General features: G+C 33.2%; 4 protein-coding genes across 8 annotated transcripts in view; 2 read left to right on the plus strand and 2 right to left on the minus strand.

Annotated features, from left to right (window-relative positions):
- Positions 1-856, minus strand: part of LOC105629244 (rust resistance kinase Lr10) — a 2,542-nt gene extending 1,686 nt beyond the window's left edge. The window contains exon 1 of the mRNA XM_012210797.4: positions 54-856. Coding sequence (XP_012066187.1) covers positions 54-759 — 706 coding nt within the window. The 5' untranslated portion in view covers positions 760-856. The remainder of the gene's footprint in view (positions 1-53) is intronic.
- Positions 857-2,278: 1,422 nt separating this feature from the next.
- GEX2 (gamete expressed 2) lies at positions 2,279-13,670 on the minus strand. Of its 5 annotated transcripts, none has more exons than XM_037635590.2 (18): positions 13,329-13,669; positions 12,902-13,237; positions 11,913-12,251; positions 11,325-11,651; positions 10,769-10,969; positions 10,591-10,676; positions 10,373-10,514; positions 9,506-9,814; positions 8,935-9,059; positions 8,612-8,829; positions 8,279-8,506; positions 7,561-7,745; positions 7,130-7,371; positions 6,802-6,958; positions 6,405-6,568; positions 6,214-6,299; positions 5,978-6,126; positions 2,279-2,984 (listed from the first exon to the last, which is right to left on the minus strand). In XM_037635590.2, the coding sequence occupies exons 1-17, from the start codon at positions 13,456-13,458 to the stop codon at positions 6,000-6,002; spliced, it is 3,402 nt and encodes a 1,133-aa protein (XP_037491518.1). In that variant the 5' UTR covers positions 13,459-13,669; the 3' UTR covers positions 2,279-2,984; positions 5,978-5,999. The 5 variants fall into 5 exon arrangements, 4 of the variants coding, with proteins under 4 accessions (XP_037491518.1, XP_020533056.1, XP_037491519.1 ...); XM_020677397.3 differs by having other exon boundaries at positions 7,561-7,790; positions 13,329-13,668; XM_037635591.2 differs by lacking the exon at positions 9,506-9,814 and having other exon boundaries at positions 7,561-7,790; positions 13,329-13,668.
- LOC105629242 (rust resistance kinase Lr10-like) lies at positions 2,944-4,852 on the plus strand. Its single transcript, XM_089715579.1, has 4 exons — positions 2,944-3,155; positions 3,250-3,279; positions 3,396-3,431; positions 3,572-4,852. The coding sequence occupies exons 1-4, from the start codon at positions 2,948-2,950 to the stop codon at positions 4,738-4,740; spliced, it is 1,443 nt and encodes a 480-aa protein (XP_089571705.1). The 5' UTR covers positions 2,944-2,947; the 3' UTR covers positions 4,741-4,852.
- A 2,944-nt stretch (positions 13,671-16,614) lies between the features above and the next one.
- Positions 16,615-20,495, plus strand: LOC105629241 (uncharacterized). Its single transcript, XM_012210796.3, has 3 exons — positions 16,615-17,362; positions 18,037-18,370; positions 20,124-20,495. Exons 1-2 carry the CDS (start codon positions 16,710-16,712, stop codon positions 18,299-18,301), a joined length of 918 nt encoding a protein of 305 aa, XP_012066186.1. The 5' UTR covers positions 16,615-16,709; the 3' UTR covers positions 18,302-18,370; positions 20,124-20,495.
- Positions 20,496-20,543: the final 48 nt, after the last annotated feature.

Genomic DNA, 20,543 nt, shown 5'->3' on the forward strand with positions numbered 1-20,543 from the left:
TTTTTTTTTTTTTTTTTTTAAAGTTCAAGTTGCTTTGTAAACTAGCCACATACCTTTAAGCTCGCCGTAGCATTCAGTTTCAAATCCAGTAGTGTTACTCTTCAATCTACAATACTTGCCTTTTGCTTCACAAGATCCGCATCTCGGATCGACCCAACTCAAATGAAGAATATCATTGTATAGGTAGTCATATTTAACTTGTGAAATGTCATGAATCTTGACGCAGCGCAACAAGTCTAAGCCAAGGATGTGATAATATGCAGGAATGGCATAAATTCGATACTGAAGATTACCACTAAGGCAAGAGATTGGCTCATAGGATTCATATGCTGAAGAACAATTGAATAAAGTATACTGGCGGTACTTTTTATTACCCTCTTTAAACTTAAAGGGAGAGATATTTGAATCCAGGTCAAGAATTTGGGTTGCAACGCAAGCTTCTGTACGATATGAAAAAATTACTTGTGACTTGTAATCAATTTGCTCGATGAACAGCTTCCATTTAGAATATGGTAGCTCAAGCACAGTTTCGTTCTTTTCTGAGCAAGATAGAACAAACCCAGCTTCAGGGTAGCCGCAGTTGACTGGTTGCTTGTCTTTGATTCTGAACGGAAATCGGACCGGTGGACCGTTGCTTGCACAGGATTTAATATTGCAGTCAACAGTGGATGTTAAGCGATGGCTACCACATGCTAATACGACAGAATATGAGAACAAGCAAAAGAAATAGATGACAATTTCTTTTGAATAAATCACCATTTCTGTATCTAATTTGCAACAAGGGATACCCTTATTTGGATAAATGAATTTCAAAAAGTTTGTGTGGAATTCATTTATGAATATAAATTTGTGTTTGGTTTGAAAAAAAATAAAAATATAATTTTACGGATTCAATTCTATGAATTTGAATATAATTATATTCATTAAATTTTATTAAATTAATGTGCAAGTCAATTCAAGATAAAAAATATGAAATGAAAGAAATATAAAATTATAAAAATTGAAAGGAAAATATAAAAATGATGGAAATTTTAAAATTGAAATCCCTGAATATTCAAATAAAGTGTGTCAAGGATGCAGAAAAAAAATTTAGTTTTAGAGGATGTTTGGTCCACATATTAAAAATGGCTTAACGGAGGATCCATCACTTCTTGCAAGTGAAGAGAGACATGGAAAATATAATATCTTTGAAAATTCTTCTAAACGGGAACTTGACTTTCTTATTGTTGACTTATCTCTATTTTCTAAATCAAATTTCAATTTTTAGCAATTAATTTCTGGGTATTTTCTAATCAATTACTTGCCGACCTGAACAAGATGTGATGTTGCTGTCATTAGTTTATTATTGTAACTTAAGTAAATTAAAGATTAAGTATATGATAATCTATTCACTTGATAATTTATTATAACTTAGATAAATTGAATGGTTTTTTTAAAAAATGGTCAAATACTCAAACGTGACAAAGTATTTGAAAACAGAGGGATTATTAATTATTAAGTGTCTCTCCAATTAACATGATGAGTTCCATTATTCTAATGGCAATCCAACAAAATAAAACTACTTTTCGCAAAATTTTAAAAAATATGGTAGTGATAAAATTTTAGTCCGTGTTCGGCAATAAAATTTTGAATACAGTGTTTTGAATTAATCAAAATTCTAAGTGAATAGTTGTTTTACCTAACAGTTATACTTTCAACCGTATTTAAACAACTAATAACAACAAACAACTATCAATTAATATCTAACGACTTTGTTTAGCAAGACTTTGTTTAGCAACAGTTTTTTGAGTAGCATTTAACGTTTTGACTATATTTTATAGCATTCGTAACATTATGATTTTTGGTTAATATTATGATTTCTTCCATCTTTTAAAAAAATATATTATTCGGTAATATAGCGTTTGAATTAAATTAATTTTTAAAGATTAAAGTAAATGCTATTAAAACCACTAACAACTATCAAAACAGTTGATTTTATTCGCCGAACAGACCTAACATCTAACAGCTAGCAATCAGGGCGGATCTAGAAAATCTAATTCGTAGGGGCAAAAGGTAAAAATTTAATGGAATAAATATAAATTAACATAATTATATACACTGAAATGTAAAAAATCATCAATTGAACCGTAAAAAACTAGTGGAGGCAAGTGCCCCATCTTAGATTCCCCCTGCTAACGACAATATTTTTTGCTGACTTGACTAACTTTACTTACCAATTATTGGTAAAGGTTTTTCATATTTTATCATCTCGTAAGTCCGAAGTCTATGCATATATTCATTTCATATCAAAAAGATGCTTTATTTGTTGTTATTTGCACATCGGTTCCTTTAGACTATTTTCACTTAGAAAGATTATCCTTTATCAAAGTATTTTAATAATGGCTAGAGAATGGCTCCTACGCTTTGCTTTCCTGGTAGTCTTCTTCCCCCAGACCTGTAATGGTAGAGATAACAGTCATTGCGCCCCTTCTTCATGTGGCAATATCTCTAACATTACTTACCCTTTCCGGCTGGAAACCGATCCAAGCAACTGCGGAGACCATAGATATAGCCTATCTTGTGAAAATAATGTTACAGTATTGTATCTAAATGATGCAAGATATTATGTGCGAGCAATCAACTACAATAACTTCACCCTCCGACTAGTAGATGCTGGTCTTGATCAACATGATTACTTCTCCATTCCACATTTTCCCTTACTTGATATGAGCTTGAGGATACATATTCCAATTTCAAATACAAATGGGCAGATTCAGAAAGATATCCCAGGTTATCGCAGCCAATTGTTTTCATCGAGTGCCTAAATCCAGTGTTCCAGCCTCTTAGTTATGTGGATAGTAGTGCTTCTTATTGCATTAAAAGTGGAGCCAATGACTCTTCTGGATCTCATTTGAAGATTCAATACTTTTCTTGTCTGAATATAGACGACTTGACAGCAACTGCTTTGATGGACTCATGCAGCATAGAGACAGTGTCTTTGTTTCCTGCAGCAAAAGATTTCAATATCAAGAAGAAGGATATCTCTTTCATTGACATTCATCGAGGGTTGGCATTTGGATTTGAGATCTCATGGTTCAACATCAACTGTATACACAAATGTGTCAACAATGGCTGCTACCTCGACCCCAAAAACCATATTCAGTGCTATTACTCAGGTTCATGAAACGAGATGCTATCCTATTTATGAAAAATATAGATTAAGATCCTCTAATACTGATTGATGTTATTTTGTACTTTATTATAATGAAGGTCCTAGTCTCATTTATGTAGTCCAAGAAGGTAAGACCCACTCTCTCTCTCTCTCTCTCTCTCTCTCTCTCTGTGTGTACATAATTACATGTTACAATATAGTTTATAGTAATATTAGTAATTTCCCTTGTATATGATTTGTGCAGATATCCTATTCCTATTTCCCATATTGATGGAAGCTGGTAAGAACTCCTTTCTTTTTTTCTATTCTTCTACAAGAAAAAAGTAAGATTACATAAGAAACATTAACATAGAAATGTTAAAAGAGATGGCAAAGCCATAAATTTTGTCTATCTTGAATGCTTTTATAAATTTCATGCAGGATTAATGTTTCTTGCTGCAAGGTGTTTATGTGGGACTCCATTTGTTACTGCATTTTTTATCTATAAATGGAGAAGAAGACATTTATCAGGATACAACACTATTGAAGAATTTCTGCAGAGCCACAATAATCTAATGCCAATAAGATATGCTTACTCAGACATTAAGAAGATGACTGGGGGGTTCAAAGAAAAACTGGGTGAAGGAGGCTTTGGCTGTGTGTATAAAGGAAAGCTTCGCAGCAGCCAATTTGCAGCAGTAAAGATGCTGGGTAAATCTAAAGCAAATGGACAAGATTTTATCAATGAAGTTGCTACAATTGGGAGAATTCACCATGCTAATGTGGTAAAATTAATTGGGTTTTGTGTTGAAGGAACAAAGCGCGCTCTTGTATATGAATTCTTATCGAATGGATCTCTTGATAACTACATATTTTCTCGACAAGGATATGTCAGTTTATGTTGGGAAAAACTATATCAGATTTCTCAAGGAGTGGCTCGTGGCATTGAATATCTACATCGAGGTTGCGAAATGCAAATCCTTCATTTTGACATCAAACCTCATAACATTCTTCTTGATGAAAATTTCACTCCAAAAATTTCTGATTTTGGGCTTGCTAAATTGTATCCAACAAAAGGTAGCATTGCATCTCTTACAGCAGCTAGAGGAACAATAGGATATATGGCACCGGAGTTGTTCTACAAAAACATCGGCCGTGTCTCGTACAAAGCTGATGTATATAGTTTTGGAATGTTGTTACTGGAAATGACAGGAAGAAGGAAGAAATTGAATGCCAAAGCAACGGCTGATTTAAGTGAAGTATACTATCCATTTTGGGTTTACGACAGACTATCTAATGGAGAGTTGGAAGTAGAAGATGCAACAGAGGAGGAAAATAAAATAGCAAGAAAAATGATTATAACAGGATTATGGTGCATTCAGATGAAACCTTCTGATCGTCCTCCAATGAACAAAGTTATAGAGATGCTTGAAGGAGATTTAGAAAATCTACAATTGCCTCCCAGGCCAGTTTTATATCCAGCAGAATCATTTGCTAAAGATGAAGGAGAATCATCATCCATGCAAGTTGATTTTGCAGAATCACTTGCTAAAGATGAAGGAGAATCATCATCCACGCCGGTTGATTTTGCAGAATCATGCAGTTATTGAAGGAGCTTAACAAATTTGCTAAAAAAACTTTTAGCTGCTAGTGTTTGTAATGGGCATCTATGTTTAAATAATTTTATTCAATAATTCACATTTTCAGCAAGATTAAAAAATATATTTACTAAATTTTTCATATGCGAAATTCATTAAAAATCACTATAATATTATCAACATAAAAATAATTGTTGTTATTTAAATATTTTCTATTAACCTTTATTGAATTCATATCTTCTTTTAACTTGAATGATAGCAAGATAAAGGGTTAATATAATACTTAATTTCAATTATTCACTCAATAATTATTATTATTATAGTGAAATTTAATAATTATTAGATTTTTTATTTTAATTAATTTTAATAATGTCATTTCATTTTAATTCCTCCACATTTTTAATAAAATTTATTAATTTCAAATTATAGAAATTGACTCTGTCATGCCAAGTCTTTGGAAACAACAAGGTTATGAGCAAGAATCTACGAAGAAAATCTCAGTCACGCAAAGAAAAATATTGACTTCTTGCAAGTAATCAAAAAGAAAATATGTTAGAGAATTTATAAAATTTCTCTAAGTTCAATTGGATTTTTAATCTCATAATTTTGTAAAATTTACTTTCTTTATTTAAATCTTTAGATTTATTTCTATGGTTTTTTTAAATAAATAACTCTATTTTGAAATGCCAAATTTCACAAAATCTCATTTGAAAAAACAAAAGATGTTCTTTGCTTGAATTATGATCACCGAGGGTATGTAACTCGGTGTAATTTCTAAGCTTTTGCTTCCTTATGATCTATCCATCTCAGGTTTGTGACTGACCCTCTATTGGAATGTTAGAAATAAAATAGCGAGGAAAATGATCATAACAGGATTGTGATACACACAGATGAAACCTTATGACAATCCTCTAGTAAATGAACAAAGTTTTAGAGATGCTTGAAGGAGATTTAGCAAGTCTACAATTGCCTTCCAGACCGGTTTTATATCCAGAAGAAGAAATGCAAGTGTTCTTCCTCTTTTTATCTATTTTGATCTGCTAAAATCTTTGTGCTGATATTGTTTGTACTGTCTGCAATGGTTCCCTATGTTTAACCAGTGAGTTTATAGTACTCGAAACGGCAAGTCTAGCAGATAAAGGATTGAAACATCATAAAGCAAATGCCAAAGATAAATAAGTGATCTAAGTCACTGCAGCTAAATAAGTGATCTAAGTCGCTGCAGCAACACATAAAGCTGAACAGATACCTTATGCTCCTTTAGGCCTATTTTAGAACCCCTTCTCGATAGCAAGTGGCATGAAGCTAGGCAGAGTCTGCGGATGGTTACCATGAGTAGACTCGGATGGACCACATATATCCTCACCGGATTCTTTGATTCCAAACCGATGATGGGAGCTGCACATTTATGAAAATGCTGTGTTAGTGAAGAAAAATATATGAGAAAACCTGGAACTCAATTATTCCTTGTCATTTGCCTATTACCGTTGTCGAAAGTTGGAAGATTGAGTCTGATGTGAAAGAAGTCTTGAACAACAGCTGGTGAAGTAAGTTGATGTGTTGTTACTTGACTGCATGAGAATTCAAGCATTTTAGACTGAAAATTTCACCAAATAAATCATCGAAAGAGTAATACTTAACAATGTAATATATATGAAAAACCAACACTCGCTCACAGATTCCTTCTGGATATTTTGCACAGTAGACTGCTGAGCATTCTCGATTTTGTGGCCTTTTCTTTCATTTACAAGATGAAATGCACACTTGAATGTGAAGAATAGAAGAGCTACTCCGAGAGAAAGCACCATAAGAAACTCAATAAAGACAACTGATCCAAGGGCTGCACATACACAATGGAATTGATTTGATTTTAATATAATTACTAAACTGAAAACAACAATTTCTATAGGAAATCCTTGCGTTGCAGCATTTCATAGTACACTGCTCATAAAATCGATAACTCTACAATTGGTAAAGGAGATCAGGTTTCCAAAATACACAGGCATGAATTGCCAAAAATGGCATTCAAATAGAATTCATATGATGGAACAAAATTTATAAACTTTCACTCACTGTGCACTGCTAATGAGCTCATTGGCCTACTTCGTATAAGATTTACAGTAGCCTCAGCTTGCAAAGGCATTGAAATCCTTTCAGTGCAATCTGAATAACAACCATAGTTTCCCATATCATTTAATTTCACTGTTAAAACAACACCATGTTCTCCCCCCTGTACTCCAGAAAGAATGAGAAGGTTAGAAACATGAATTTTATGGATGCTTCATACTTAATTTAAGTAGTAAAATTAGTAAAAAAAATTCTAAAGAACCTTTTTCACACTTCATATATTAGCACAGAATTCATATTTTCTTCTAAGACTTCTGTAGATGAGCTTACTCACGTTATATAACAAATTTTGCAAGACAAGGTTGCAATCATAAATTGTGCCCCAAAATCTAATTCCACTGGCTTTGACCGTAAAATGTTTTGAGATAGTAACATATGTCTGAAGTGGTAGCCACTGATAACTATTCATTAGCTTCAATTCAGTTGTATTTATGAGCTCAGCTGGTAGACTGGTTACCAAAAATCCATCATCAACTTCCAGTGAAAATTTGACTAAAAAGTGAGACTTGTCTTTTGCTGAAACATAACCCACAAGTTGAAGATCAAGTTCCTTCATTATTCTATTCAATTGATCAGAAACACTGATTGAGATACTAAAGCAATTTGCATCAGATTGATAAATATTCTTTGAAGGAAGTACAATTCTCTCTAAATTATGTATAATATTCTCAAACATATTCTCAGAAAATGTTCATGTATATATACCAGGGAAATTGAGAAGATCTGGATCTCCAACACAGAACGCAAACTTATCTCTAGCTTTGTTAAAGATCAGTGATTCACCGCCATTTCCCTCCAACGTGATAAACTTAGGGATGTTAATAAATGGGGGATCATTAATAGGTTCCACAAAAGCAGGAACTTCCAGCTCATTTTTCCCGTTTATGTTGCTGGCAGATAGACGAATAGTATCATTACCACTGAAATTATCATTTCTGATTAAGGAGAGGAAGACCAAGTTAATGATGACAAACTAATGACCAATATGTGAATTTCAGAGAGATTATATTATCAAAACATGAAAGCACATTATGGCAGCAGCAACTTTCTCTTTTACACAAAATTTCAAGGCCTTGAAACACTTTGTTAGAATAACTGCATTACCTTCATCCCATTTCATTCCTATTATCTAAAATAATTCTTTATTTTATTATTATTATTTTTAATTTTTTTTCCTTTGTAAATAGCTAACTGATTTAATCTGAAGATTAGGTTCTCAAGTATTAATTGTTACGATAAATCCTTTAGTAGACAGATATATAATCCATGACAGTTCATATGAACCACAGAAAACGAATTTTCCAAAATTTTTATCGAAGATGGGTTATAATTTTATTATAAAATTGCAGCCTCCAGGAAACTTTCATGGTGTTATAAACTTATATACATATATAATTAAAAGAAAAGGATAAATAGATTGTACCCAAGATATTGAATTGACTGCAGGGCTAAATTGATAACATCCACACAGCCCTCTATGATCAAACTCCTGGCTCCATCATCGTCTTCCTTGACAGAAAATTCACCCCAAGTTGTCTGCCAAAATTGCACCGGCATAGGATACAAAAAAAGAGTCCCGGAGTCTGCACTTAGTGTGACAGAAATGTTCTCCAACGGATCAGAATAACTTATCTCAAACCCTGCGAAACCACTGCAACAAGCAAGGAGAAAACATGCATCCAAGAACATCAGATGAAATAAATCTTCAAAACATTCAGCATATTAAGTAAAAATTTAGTGACAATCAGTAATGTACCCAAGTCTGGGGGTTAACATGTCCTCAGTTGCTTGCAGTTGACTTGGAAATGAAATAAATTGGGGAGGGATATTGGAAACAGATATATTAACAGAAGCAGAAGCAAGATTGCCATTAACATCTGATATGGTATACATAAAAGAGTCATTCCCATAATAGCCTTGATAGGGAGTGTATCTAAATAAATGTCCATACTGTAAGAGTGAACCGCGATCCGGCTGACAAATTAAGTATCACCAGTAAGTTAATTTTCAAGCAAAAATAACAGGATCCCTCTCCTTGTGACAAGAGAAGGCCTTGTAAAGAACGACAATGAGTCTTACTTTTGAGAATTCAACAATACTTGCATTGTTTCCTGCAAAGTAATCATTTGCTAAAACATCAACAGCAATAGATTCGTCCTCCCTCACAGAAATTGTGTCATCATAAGCTTTTGGGAAATATTCACCTGGATAACATTGAAAGCAACCATCTTAGAAAAATATTAAATATTGTCCATATATCTGAAAACAAATTACTATCCACAGTGCCATCATACAAAAACAGCAGAAATATCTATCTATTTGATATCTTCAATATGTGACAATATCACAACAAACACATTATTAATATGTTCAAACCATCATCACAACAAATAATATGGAGAAACCATCGAAAAGTCACGATAACCCATGCAGAAAAGGAAGCAATTTTATTTTTTTTTCCAGAGAAAAATGAAAAATAAGGTAACAAATGAAAGCACCAAGTTAAAACATTAGGAAACAAACCCCTCAAAACTGAAAGTCCTAGAATATGTAGGAGAGGAGGTGTGGGGTGGAAGAAAGACAGCAATAATTAAAGCTCTCTTTTTCCAAAACAAGAAGAGGTATATACATTGTTGCGGTCTTAACTTACTGCTGTACACATTGGCCCCAAAGGGGCAGGGTGTAAAACGCTTGCCATCAAATGAAACGCACATCTCATATGTTCCAACATCCTTGGCCACATACCGGCAAGTATATAACCCATCATTGTTATCCACAAACATCCCAGTTGAAAAAACGGACCGGTTAACTGAATCAATCTCTAAATTCAGTCGTGACTGTTGAGACAAGACAGGATTAGAAAATGTATCCATCAGTTGCACCACTATTTCATTTTCAATCAGCTTTGGCACCTTGGTAGCCGATTTCACAACTTTTGAGAGTGATATATTAACCTCACCTAGTCAAAGTTAGAAAATTTAGCTACAAATCAAGAAGCAAATTATTGGTATGCAAATACATGAGGTTAGCACCATTTTTTAGTCCAAGCAATAACAAATATAACTAGTGAGATTTCTTCAACAAAACTGTAGCTTCACAATTTTATCACTTTTTTCAGTTAGCCGTTGTATTTCGTTGTTTTACAAGGATATCAAATAGTTAGTGGACATTATTCTCTTTGTTACTTTTTCTTCCCACACTAATCAAGAATGCTTGAAAATCATAACATCATTCCAATTAATTTTCTTCATGCCTGCATATAATAGCATGTCAAGCAAGCCGTGGATCTTTGAGTAGCTATAAAACTGAGACAATAAATATATGTATTTAAAACAGATAAAGTGCACAAATTAACCTTGTTATTTGTCATTCAGAACCTTAGTCCAATTCTTTTAAGCTTTCATCCAAATCAATATTGTTTAAGCAACTTATTTTGATTAACATTTTTGCATTCCCATGTAATAATGATTGAGTGATAAATATGTCAGAGCTAACATGAAGCATAAGAGTAAAATACCTGCTGTCACTTCCTTCCTGAATAAGTGACCACCACCCAGTAAAATATTTCCACAAAATACATGTATTTCATAAATTCCACTCTTCTCAGGCTTATAAATCACATTAAAAGAACTTGCCAAAATTTTCAAGCGTCCAGTGGACTGAATCAAAGAAAATAAGAACATTAGAACACCAACAATGAACTGACTGAAGAAAATATGTAAATGGACGACTTACAACATTTCTTGGAAAAATAGATGGATCAGGAGCAACTTCTGTTTGTTTAATAGCCCTATAGCTCAATTCTCGAGCAGGTTCACTCCCTATTTCAAAGGAAAAAGATGCATATACCTTATTAAACTGATTTAAATTGTTCATCCGAAAGAAACAATGAAAATTTATAAATTACAGATACCATTGATAATTGGATGGATGCTTGGCTGTACATAATATGAATCATTTTCCCTTGCAATCTGTACTTGAATGCTTTCTACTTCAACAAAAGCAGGATATTGAAAAACGTCAACTAAATAAAGTGAGAACTCTGCAATTTCACCAGCAATAGAATCGTTTAGACCAGATCCATTGACAATACTGGCAGATCCATCACAATAGCCTGTTCAATTAAAACATAAAATTGCAACTGTTTCATAAAGAAAGTATAATATTTATCTGCATAATCAATAGAAGCATATTCAAACATTTCTCCTTAACCACTAACAAAGAACCTATGATGGGATCCAAAAAGTTAATTTCAGAACCAAAATTTTTAATAATGTATAACCAAATGCATACCGCTAGCGACAAGAGCCATTACAATATTGAATAAATTAGAACTTCATTGCATTTCAGAACGGATGAAAGTACTAAAGGAAAGATTAATATGAATGAAGAGGACACAAGAAGGCAAAGATTTGACACTAGCACCATAAAACTTTCCAAAATACATAATTAGCAGCTGTCATTTGCACCTATAAAGACGTTATAAGCAAATGGCATATTGGAGATGCTTTTATTATGCTTCAAATCAGATATAGTGAGCAAGAAGTTTCCTGGCTCCAAAAGGCTGAAAGAGAATAACTGAATTCCAGGAACCACTTCTTCAAAGTACAAATCTGAAATGGGTATAGACAAATTTGTTTCTTTTTCAGTTATATCAGCATCAAATTCATGTAATCCAGAAACAAGATTCTCATACTGATCTTGTTGGTAGATAAAAATTTCCATCTTGGAAAATATTTGCCAAGCATTTGTCTCAAACTTCCATTTGGGCAGGCAATTCAAAACATCTAGAGAACCTGCCAAAGTCCACTTTAAAATAATTAAAAAAAAAAAAAATTCAACTGTTCATGGCATGGAAAAAAGAATGCGATTTGAAGACAAAATTACAGTTGTGCATTACAACTTAACCTATTGAATTCATAATTCTATGTTCTAACCCTTTGAGACAGAAAGACCTAGTTGAATCATTGGTCAATTTAAAAACCTGCCTCCTCTTTGTAAAATACATGCATCTAAATACATGCAATGAGCAGATGACAAAAGCAATAGCATGTCACCTGGATTCACTTTAAATGGAAGTGGAGAGCCAATCAAGGTTTGATTTCCACCTTTCACATGCAATAACAGGTTTCCAGCTTTTGCAGCAATAAACTCAATGATGATAAAACCAAACTCATTCCAACCAATATGAGTGACGTTGGGAACACTGGCGAGGGAACCATTTGCATAAAGAGCAGACACAGAAAAATTATGAGGATTCAAGTCTTCACCAGCTGAAGAAACATTATTCCCAAATGCATCTCTAGGAACAATAAAGACAGTAGCTTTTGCCCCAGCTTCATACTCATTCAAGACTCCCATCCATGAAGCTATGCAGACAGATGGATAGATTTGCCCTTTGACCTCAACAGTAACAATAGGTGTTAGTATGCATCTTTATTGGTCAACATAATAAGAATTCTTGAACGTTCTCATGGTCAAAATATGATAATATTTTACAAGTTCGTTTGCTGATATTGTAATACTCAGCGACAGCATAGGTACTATTAACAAGCACTTTCACCAACATAAATATTTAAGAATGTGATGGTGCTAAATTTCTCACATCAAGGAGGGCTTAAGCTTATAATTCTAAGCACCCGTTTTAACCGAGCCCTTTTCCAAAGGACAACATTCTTGGCTGGTGAGACCGAGTCAATATGATATTGGTCCGTCATTAGATGCTTGCAACAAATTCAGATTTTCTCAATTCAAACATCCACTAAAACTCAGATAGACTAAGAGAACAAAGTCAAAATCAGTTAAATTAATTATCGTTTAACACTAAAGTAAGGGAAAGGAAGGATAAAATAGAATCCTTTTACCAGGGGCTCCATAACCCATATTGATTACCTTCCAGTTACTAATCAAAACATGTAGCTTATAATAATTCTTTTACATGAAGGTGACCATGGGTAAACATCAAATGCCAAAAATAAAGTTTCTGTTTGAAATATAAAGAAGGGTAAATAGAAATTAAATGCTAAAAATGCAATTAAAATCAAACCTGCTACGGCATTGAAATGGAGAGATGAATCAAACACTTCGAAAGGTTCATCCTCAATAAAGACATTAAAGACCCCGACCCTAATTGGAGTGAAGAGAATTTTCCAAGTACTGGTATCCCCTGCAGTGTCCAAGAAAACCCCAGACACAAAAGAACTATTCCCAATCTTCCCATTAACTGTAAGAATAGGATTAAAAGAACTTTTACCAAGAGAAGCATTCCCTTTACTGTCAAACTCTCCTAATACTATAATCTTTATGGCTGCAGTATCACCAGCTTGGAAAGTGTTGTTGTCATTTGCCCAACTGAAAGCGAAATACGGTTTTTGTGGTTTATCTGCAAGAGGAGAGATAATAGTCAAAGAGTTATCTTTTTCACTTGTTATCCATAAAATGGTGATCAGAGAGGAAAGGCTTCCATTGTGTACCTGAGTCTGGAGGTTCAATGGCAAAGGATGAATGAAAAAGCAAACCCAGAAAGAAAGTGAGAGTACGTAAGCAATTTTGGAATGCCATGATTGATTCAGAAGAAGAAACTGAAAGTTGTTGCCTGTGCATTTTGGAGCAGTTATGTGGCAGAACATATTGTACGGCCTGGAGCAGTTATTGACGGTTACCAACGGTTGAGTTCGTGCTGCAGGTTTCCTGTTTTTTTTCTTTCGAATGGCAAAGTTTACAATTGCATACCAGTGGGTAATTATTGGGTGGAGCAGTCCATTGTACACCTGAAAATTTTTGGCAAATGCTGGTTTCTACGTGATATATAAGCCTACGAGAGTTGAATTTATCAAAAGGAAATATTTTACAGGGTGAAAGTGACAACATGTATTATACTCTCTGCAACAATAGCTTTTCCTATAGTTTTGAGTGACTTTTATGTAACAATAGCTTTTATGTAATTTTTAGTGTTGTGAGTAAGAGTTTGTTCTAGAATATTTCGATAATATTAACTGTTTTAACAGCAATCAGCTATTATAGCAGTCGTTAACTATTAACACTTTAAATCAGAAGTATTAAGTGAGAATATTTATTTAATATTAGTTGTTTAACTAGTGGTTAGGGTTTGAAAATGTTTGATGAAATGCTAATTAAAAAATTTATAGCTATTAAAAGAGCTAATTTTACCGAATAAATCCTTATACTTATATATAAGCAGAGCAGTTTGCAATATATGGAAACTAAGTGTAAGCCTCTGAACAAGTGAAGTGTAAGGAGGATAACAATTATTTAGGACAATTGTAAGAAGTAAGAAGATAATATGTTTTATATTTTCTAAAAGGTTTCATAAATTATTAAAAATTCAAAATTAAAAAACCAAAATAAAAATTGTGGAGACCAACAATTAAATTTTGACCACATGTAATATATACTTACATTTTTTTTTTTTTACACATTCCCCACTCAGTTACATCTCTTTTTCTCTTCTTCACACATGATCAAAATCGAATCATTCTTGCAAAACTGAATCAATCGTCAAAACCAAAGCAAAAGTGGGTAACTGTGTTCTATAAGCCCGATTCAAGATCTCAATAATGGTGGCGTTGGTGTTAGTAACGGCTCAAACAGGGAGGGATATCATAGTAACATATGCAACTTTGATGTAAATTGCTTTGCAGGGATGATACTGAGATTGGGTGTGTGTATTATGTTTCGACTTCATGCCATTATGCTTTAAGTGGGCCACGCCCTCAGCCTCTTGGCTTTGGTTAAATTTCTTATAATTATTTCAAATAAATAAATAATCATTTATAATAAATCATAAATATAAAATAAAAAATGTTTAATTTTTTATTTGAATGACAAAAATAAATTTCAAAAAAACAATTTATTTTTTGTTGATAATAAAAAAAACCTTGGTTGATTAACTTGGTGTATTGAGTAGTCTCGTATATCAGAAGCTGGATTGCACAAACACGGGACACAAGAGACATGAACATACGGATACGATAATTTTTTAAAAAATAAGGCATCCATACATTTAGGAACCATGCACTAAATAAGTATAACACATTAATATTTCCGATAAATAAACAATCATTGATAATAAATCATAGACATAAAATTAAAAAAATACTTAATTTCTTATTTCAATATAATTAGTTAAATTCTCAAAATTATCATCACTATTGAAAAATACATTAATGGCGTATATACATTTTTTGTTGCAAGTTATATTAGTGGTGTCAAAATGAGTCATGACACGCGAACACGATTCGCCTAACACGCGAAATAAATGATTTTGGATTGATATTAAACATGTTTGCATTACAAATGAGTCACCTATTTATGACACGAATATAAATGTGTTGTGCCGTGAGTTAAACACGCGGATTAAGCGAGTGATCCATTTGTTAAAGAGCAAAAAGATAATTTTAGTATTAGATATAAATACTCTGACTAAAACATATTTAAATTTTATTATTATATTACTTTTTTTATTAGTTATGAATTTTAAAAAATTTATGCATTTTATATAGGAAAGCTTATTTTTAAATAGAATGGGAGTTAAATAGGTTCAAATTTAAAAATATTTTAAGTAAATTAAGTGGGTTATATATAGGTCAATACGATTCACTTAATCTATTTATGATATTAAGCGAGTTACACGGGTCGTATATGGGTCAACACGACCCATTTAACATATTTATGATACTAGATGGATTAAACGTATCGTGTTCATATCATCTGTCTAATTTTTGTGTCATGATTGTGTCGATAAGTTTAATACAATTATTAAATTGGTTGTATTTGTATTGACCATATCGTATCGCGTGTAAGGTAACTCTGTGTCGAACCTGACACGCCAACCCATTTTAACACCCCTAGATTATATCATACATGGCTTTTGCTATTGCGTACGTTAGTGAAAGGCTTCGCAAGGTATTTAATAAGACACATCTTAGTATTTCAACTTTTATTTTTCTTTATAATGCATTTCACTATCATTTTATTATACAATTTTGTTATTTTTGAATAATATTATAAAATATTATTTCATCATTTATTATACAATTTCGTTATTTTTGAATATGATATTATAAAATATTATTTTATTCTTTAATATTACTCTGCGCATCGCGTGAGTTTTAACACTAATATATTAAATGTGAAGAAATAAATATTTAAATATTATAAGATATTTAATATTTAAAATATTTTTTTTAATAACAGACTAAGACCATGTTCAGCAACAGCGTTTGAAGTAATGTTTAGTATTTTGATAGAATTGAAATAGTATCTTAATTAATTATAACATTCAGTAATATAATATCTACCTAACGTTTAGAGTTTGAAACAGTATTTCATAAAACGTTGTCTTCATAAACGTTTAGCATTTTATAATTTCTTTATGACACCTAACCCATCATTTATCTTTTACCTTGTTTCTATAATATTTAATGGTTACTATATAATCCTTAGCCACTAATAGCTAATATTTAACTGCTAATCACTGTTAAAGCAGCTGATAGCTATTAAAACAGCTAACAATTACTAAAACAGCTAAATTTACCAAATAGATCCTAAACTAGTCGATGGGTGTTTCTAAAAAAAACAAAAAGCCAATTGTTTAACAAGAATAAATCTAAAAAATTAAAAAGTATATTTATCAAACGATAACCAATTAAACTATAATTATGACTAAATTCGAAGGACTAAATAGTTATTTACCCTATTATTTTAATTTTAATGCTCACATCCTCGCTCAATAGTTTGTATTATAGTAGGCCAGTACAAAATAAAGACACCAGCACCTGCTTCTCTCTACTAAATTCCTCCCTCTCTCTCTCTCTCTCCTCCCTGTTCAAGGTATGACTCCGGCATCCAGGAACCTCCTTCACCATCACCAACCGTCATCCGCCCGGCCACCCAAAAATCCAAACCCCAATACCACCACTGCCGCTATGACTAACAGCCAAAATCCCAAACCTAATCCTAATTCCTCCAATAGTGTCGCCACTAATTCACCAATCACCCTCTCCGAACAAGAGCAGTTTCTCTCACGCGCCTCCCACCTCACGCGCCCAGAACTCCTTAAGCGACGGTCCTACAACCTCAAGCAGCTCTCAAAATGCTACAGAGACCACTATTGGGCTTTAATGGAAGAGCTGAAGATACAGTACAAAGAGTACTACTGGAAATACGGTGTGAGTCCATTCAAAGAAGATCATCCCTCAGTACGACAGAAGCAAGAACAAGGTGGTGGTGGTGTTGTAGAGAGAGAAAGTGGAGAGAGAGAGGGTGGTAATGTTAATATTGAAGTTATTGGTGAAAACAATAATAATAATAATGGAAATAATGTAGGTTCTAATTCCAAGGGAGATTTTGATTTGAAGAACAACCATAGGTGTTTGTTTGTTGGCTGTAAGCTAAAGGCTATGGCTTTGACTAGTTTTTGTCACTTGCATATACTTTCTGATGCCAAGCAGAAGCTATACAAGCCTTGCGGTTATGTTATCAAAAGGTTTGTTCTTTTTTCCCTCTTTTGCTCTCTTCTTCTTGGAATAATGGGTATTCCTTAATTACAGTGTTTTGGTTGTATTTTTTTTTTTTTTTTTGGCTTGGTTGCACCAAAATGTGTGTTAGTGCTGTTGAATTGACAGCCTAATTTTGCCGTTGTGTGCTTTCTTTCTGCTTGAACCAATAGCTTGCCAGTTTTTATTCTTATAGTGGTTAAAATCTACTGAATATTTCATTGTAGAAGAAATTATAATGTTAGTTTGGGTTTCTATTCCACTTATGAACATTTTATTGTATTGTGTCAAACTTACCATTTGAAATTCTTATAATGTATGTGTGCCTTGGATGAAGCAATTGCACCAAATCTACAACAAGTGGATCATTGATTAAAAAAAAATCGATGTAGATGAATAATTGAATACACATTTTATTTCCTAATCTGATACTAAATTAGAGTTAGCTCTGGACGATGAGATTTGAATTATGAAAAAAAAAAAAAAAAAAGCATGCCTAGTTTCAAGCATAGCTTTTAAACTTTTCTGTTTTCCCACCTTATAACTTGATAACAAGCATTCCTGAAGCCAGATTGATCACATAACTGTGAAAGAATTTTGTTATATCATGCACAATCATGTTTTCACTGACCATTTCTATGATTGATTGGTTGTATACCTCTAGTGCACAGGCAGGACCTATAACTTGTGGAAAGCCAATACTGAGATCAACTGCTCCTTCTCTATGTTCTGTACACTTCCAAAAGGCACAGAAGCATGTAACCCGGGCTCTGAAGAAAGCAGGTCTTAATGTTTCTTCATCAAGTAAACTTGCACCTAAGTTCCATGTTATAGTGGCGGAGTATGTGCGTCAAATTCAAGCAAAAAGAAAAGCTGCAGAAAGAGGGAATAGGATTAAAGGTTTAGATAAGGAAGCAAGTGCTAGCTAAAGCACCTGTTCATTTTGGACATGACTGATGGAGCATACATGGCAGTGTAAACTATCACAAGAACCAAAGGTTAGTTCTTTTTCTAATCAAGCTTTAAGTGGAAGAGTGGTGTGATATCTTGTAGTTAAAGGTTCTGATTTTGCTGAAGTTTCTCTAATGCCCCTTTCATTAGCATGTTTTCGAAGAAGTAGTTCTAATTTTGGTTATTTGTCCTTTGTTGTTTTGTTGAAGGTTATTTCTCCTTTGTTATCAGTCATCTATATACCTTCAAAAATGCTATGTTCACTTAGTACATCAAGGAACTGCGAACACCATTGCTGTCAAAAAACATCAAGTTTGAAAGAACAAAGTTCACTTCTTTTGCAAAATTTCAAATGATGCTTTATACCCAAGTTCACTCCATACATCAGGGCACCCCATGGTCATAAGAAAACTAGTCAACTTTGAAAGAGGAAAGGAAAGTTAAATTCTTTTTCTGTTTTGAAGAAGAATAACATGCAGAGAGTGTTATATCCAAAATTTAATTAACTTAGGTTAAGCATTTTACATCACGTTGTCAGATTTATGAAATTAAGTAAATTTACATATGATGAGAACTGAAGGATTAGATTTGTCAAGCTAAGGTGCACAACCTGGAGTCCTTCAGGAAAAGGCACACTTTCATCTTTAGCCTAGAACACATCTTGCTTTTGCTTGATTTTAGGTGTGCCTTTGACAGCACGGAATGTATTGCTGTTTTGATATCAGGATGGGGAAAATTTTCAGTTATTATACACAGTCAAAAAATTTCTACCTGATATGGATTTGCATTGCAGAAAGTTTTGGCAGATATGTAAATGGAGTTGGGAACTGCAACTTGTAATTTTTTTTCTTTTAAGGGCCTAGCAAAATTCAAAATGCAAAACCATTTGATTGTGGTTGCCTTTATGATCAGCATCCACGTCAATAGGATGCTACAAGATTTTATGTATGCTGTCACCCATCATTAAATCTCTTCCTTTGTCTAAGCTTGCAACCAGTATTTCTATCCAACCGAGGTTATAACCTTCCATTATCTTCAGCTTGATAATTTATTTGGGTTACCTTTTGTATTTGGGTTGCACGCATTATACTGTTCTTTTTTATTCATCAAAGAAGTTGATAATGCCTAGATTATAATACAGCATTGATTCAGTGACTGTTTTGTGAACAAACAAATCTATTATTGTTTCTATACTTAGTTTAGGTGAATTTAAGTTAACACTACAAGACTTGCAGAACAGTATTGCTGGTGGAAATGGCCCAAGTTTGATACTTGTCGAGCTTCCTCTCGTATTTCATAATGTTATCACTGAAGTTTAGATGGTGAACCATAGGACACCTACCAAGCAATTGTTTATACCAGGCAGTGGTGTTTTCTTTTCTTAGGAGGCCTTTGTTAGGAATGAGTTGACCTTACGTGACAACAGTTCTAAATTGAGTTAACAACTTCTATTGTCAAATGTCAAGCTTAGGCACTAATGCGCTTCTATTTTAGAACACGGCCAAGAAAATGTAATGACCTTTTTCCCCCTTTTTCCAACTAAGATCTTGTCAAGCGTGGATGTTATCTATGGAAAATATATGCAGTTTCTTGTTGTGCTATGAGTAATTCAGTATTATGATAAGTGATCGTGTAATTCAGAGTATGTCCTGATTTCTGAGTTTGCTATTCATATTTTGTTGGAACCATATTAGATTCAGTGTTTCTTTTCCTTTTTTTTCCTTTCTTAATTTCCATGCAGCATGCCATGAGTTTCTTTTTTAGTACGTCAATTATCTTTAAGAGGATATATTTTTGCAGGCCTTGTTGCTGAAGGATATGTTAAGCGACTAGGAACTATTAGAAGGGTCTGTGATTCATGTATTTATATAGTTTCAACGTCAACTAAATGAAGCTTTCTTGGATAAGTTAACCAGATATGCTTGAAGCCTAGTGCCATTCCTTTGAATGCTGACTTTGGATATTTGAAATCCCTAGCCTGTCCAAAAAGAATGTTTGCACTTGTTGTAAAGATCAATACTTTGGACCTGTGTTAAATATAAAAGCTTGTATAGCTATTCAGCTTCAATTGGTGTATGTTTGATTTCTGTTGCATACAGTATCCATGTGGATAGATTATTGTGGTGAAATGCTTCCAAAATGCAGGGAATTAAAGTGCATGTCTTCAAGATTCCCTATGCTCCACTGATGATTGATCAATTGTCATCATTTGATCTCTTT

This window comes from Jatropha curcas, chromosome 1 (assembly GCF_041381405.1).
Source record: "Jatropha curcas cultivar XTBG-Jc1 chromosome 1, XTBG_Jcur_1.0, whole genome shotgun sequence".
NCBI classification, from domain to species: Eukaryota; Viridiplantae; Streptophyta; class Magnoliopsida; order Malpighiales; family Euphorbiaceae; genus Jatropha; species Jatropha curcas.

Bases quoted from the DNA above. Each gene is read 5' to 3' on its own strand.
- LOC105629242 (XM_089715579.1), top strand. From the start codon at position 2,948: ATGGACTCATGCAGCATAGAGACAGTGTCTTTGTTTCCTGCAGCAAAA. The intron at 3,156-3,249 runs GTTCATGAAACG...ATTATAATGAAG, and splicing joins TATTCAGTGCTATTACTCAG to GTCCTAGTCTCATTTATGTA. The intron at 3,432-3,571 runs GTAAGAACTCCT...AATTTCATGCAG, and splicing joins TCCCATATTGATGGAAGCTG to GATTAATGTTTCTTGCTGCA.
- GEX2 (XM_020677397.3), bottom strand. From the start codon at position 13,458: ATGCACAGGCAACAACTTTCAGTTTCTTCTTCTGAATCAATCATGGCA. The intron at 8,830-8,934 runs GTAAGACTCATT...TTAATTTGTCAG, and splicing joins GTATTGTTGAATTCTCAAAA to CCGGATCGCGGTTCACTCTT. The intron at 6,300-6,404 runs GTGAGCGAGTGT...ATTCTCATGCAG, and splicing joins AAAATATCCAGAAGGAATCT to TCAAGTAACAACACATCAAC.
- LOC105629241 (XM_012210796.3), top strand. From the start codon at position 16,710: ATGACTCCGGCATCCAGGAACCTCCTTCACCATCACCAACCGTCATCC. The intron at 17,363-18,036 runs GTTTGTTCTTTT...GTATACCTCTAG, and splicing joins TGCGGTTATGTTATCAAAAG to TGCACAGGCAGGACCTATAA.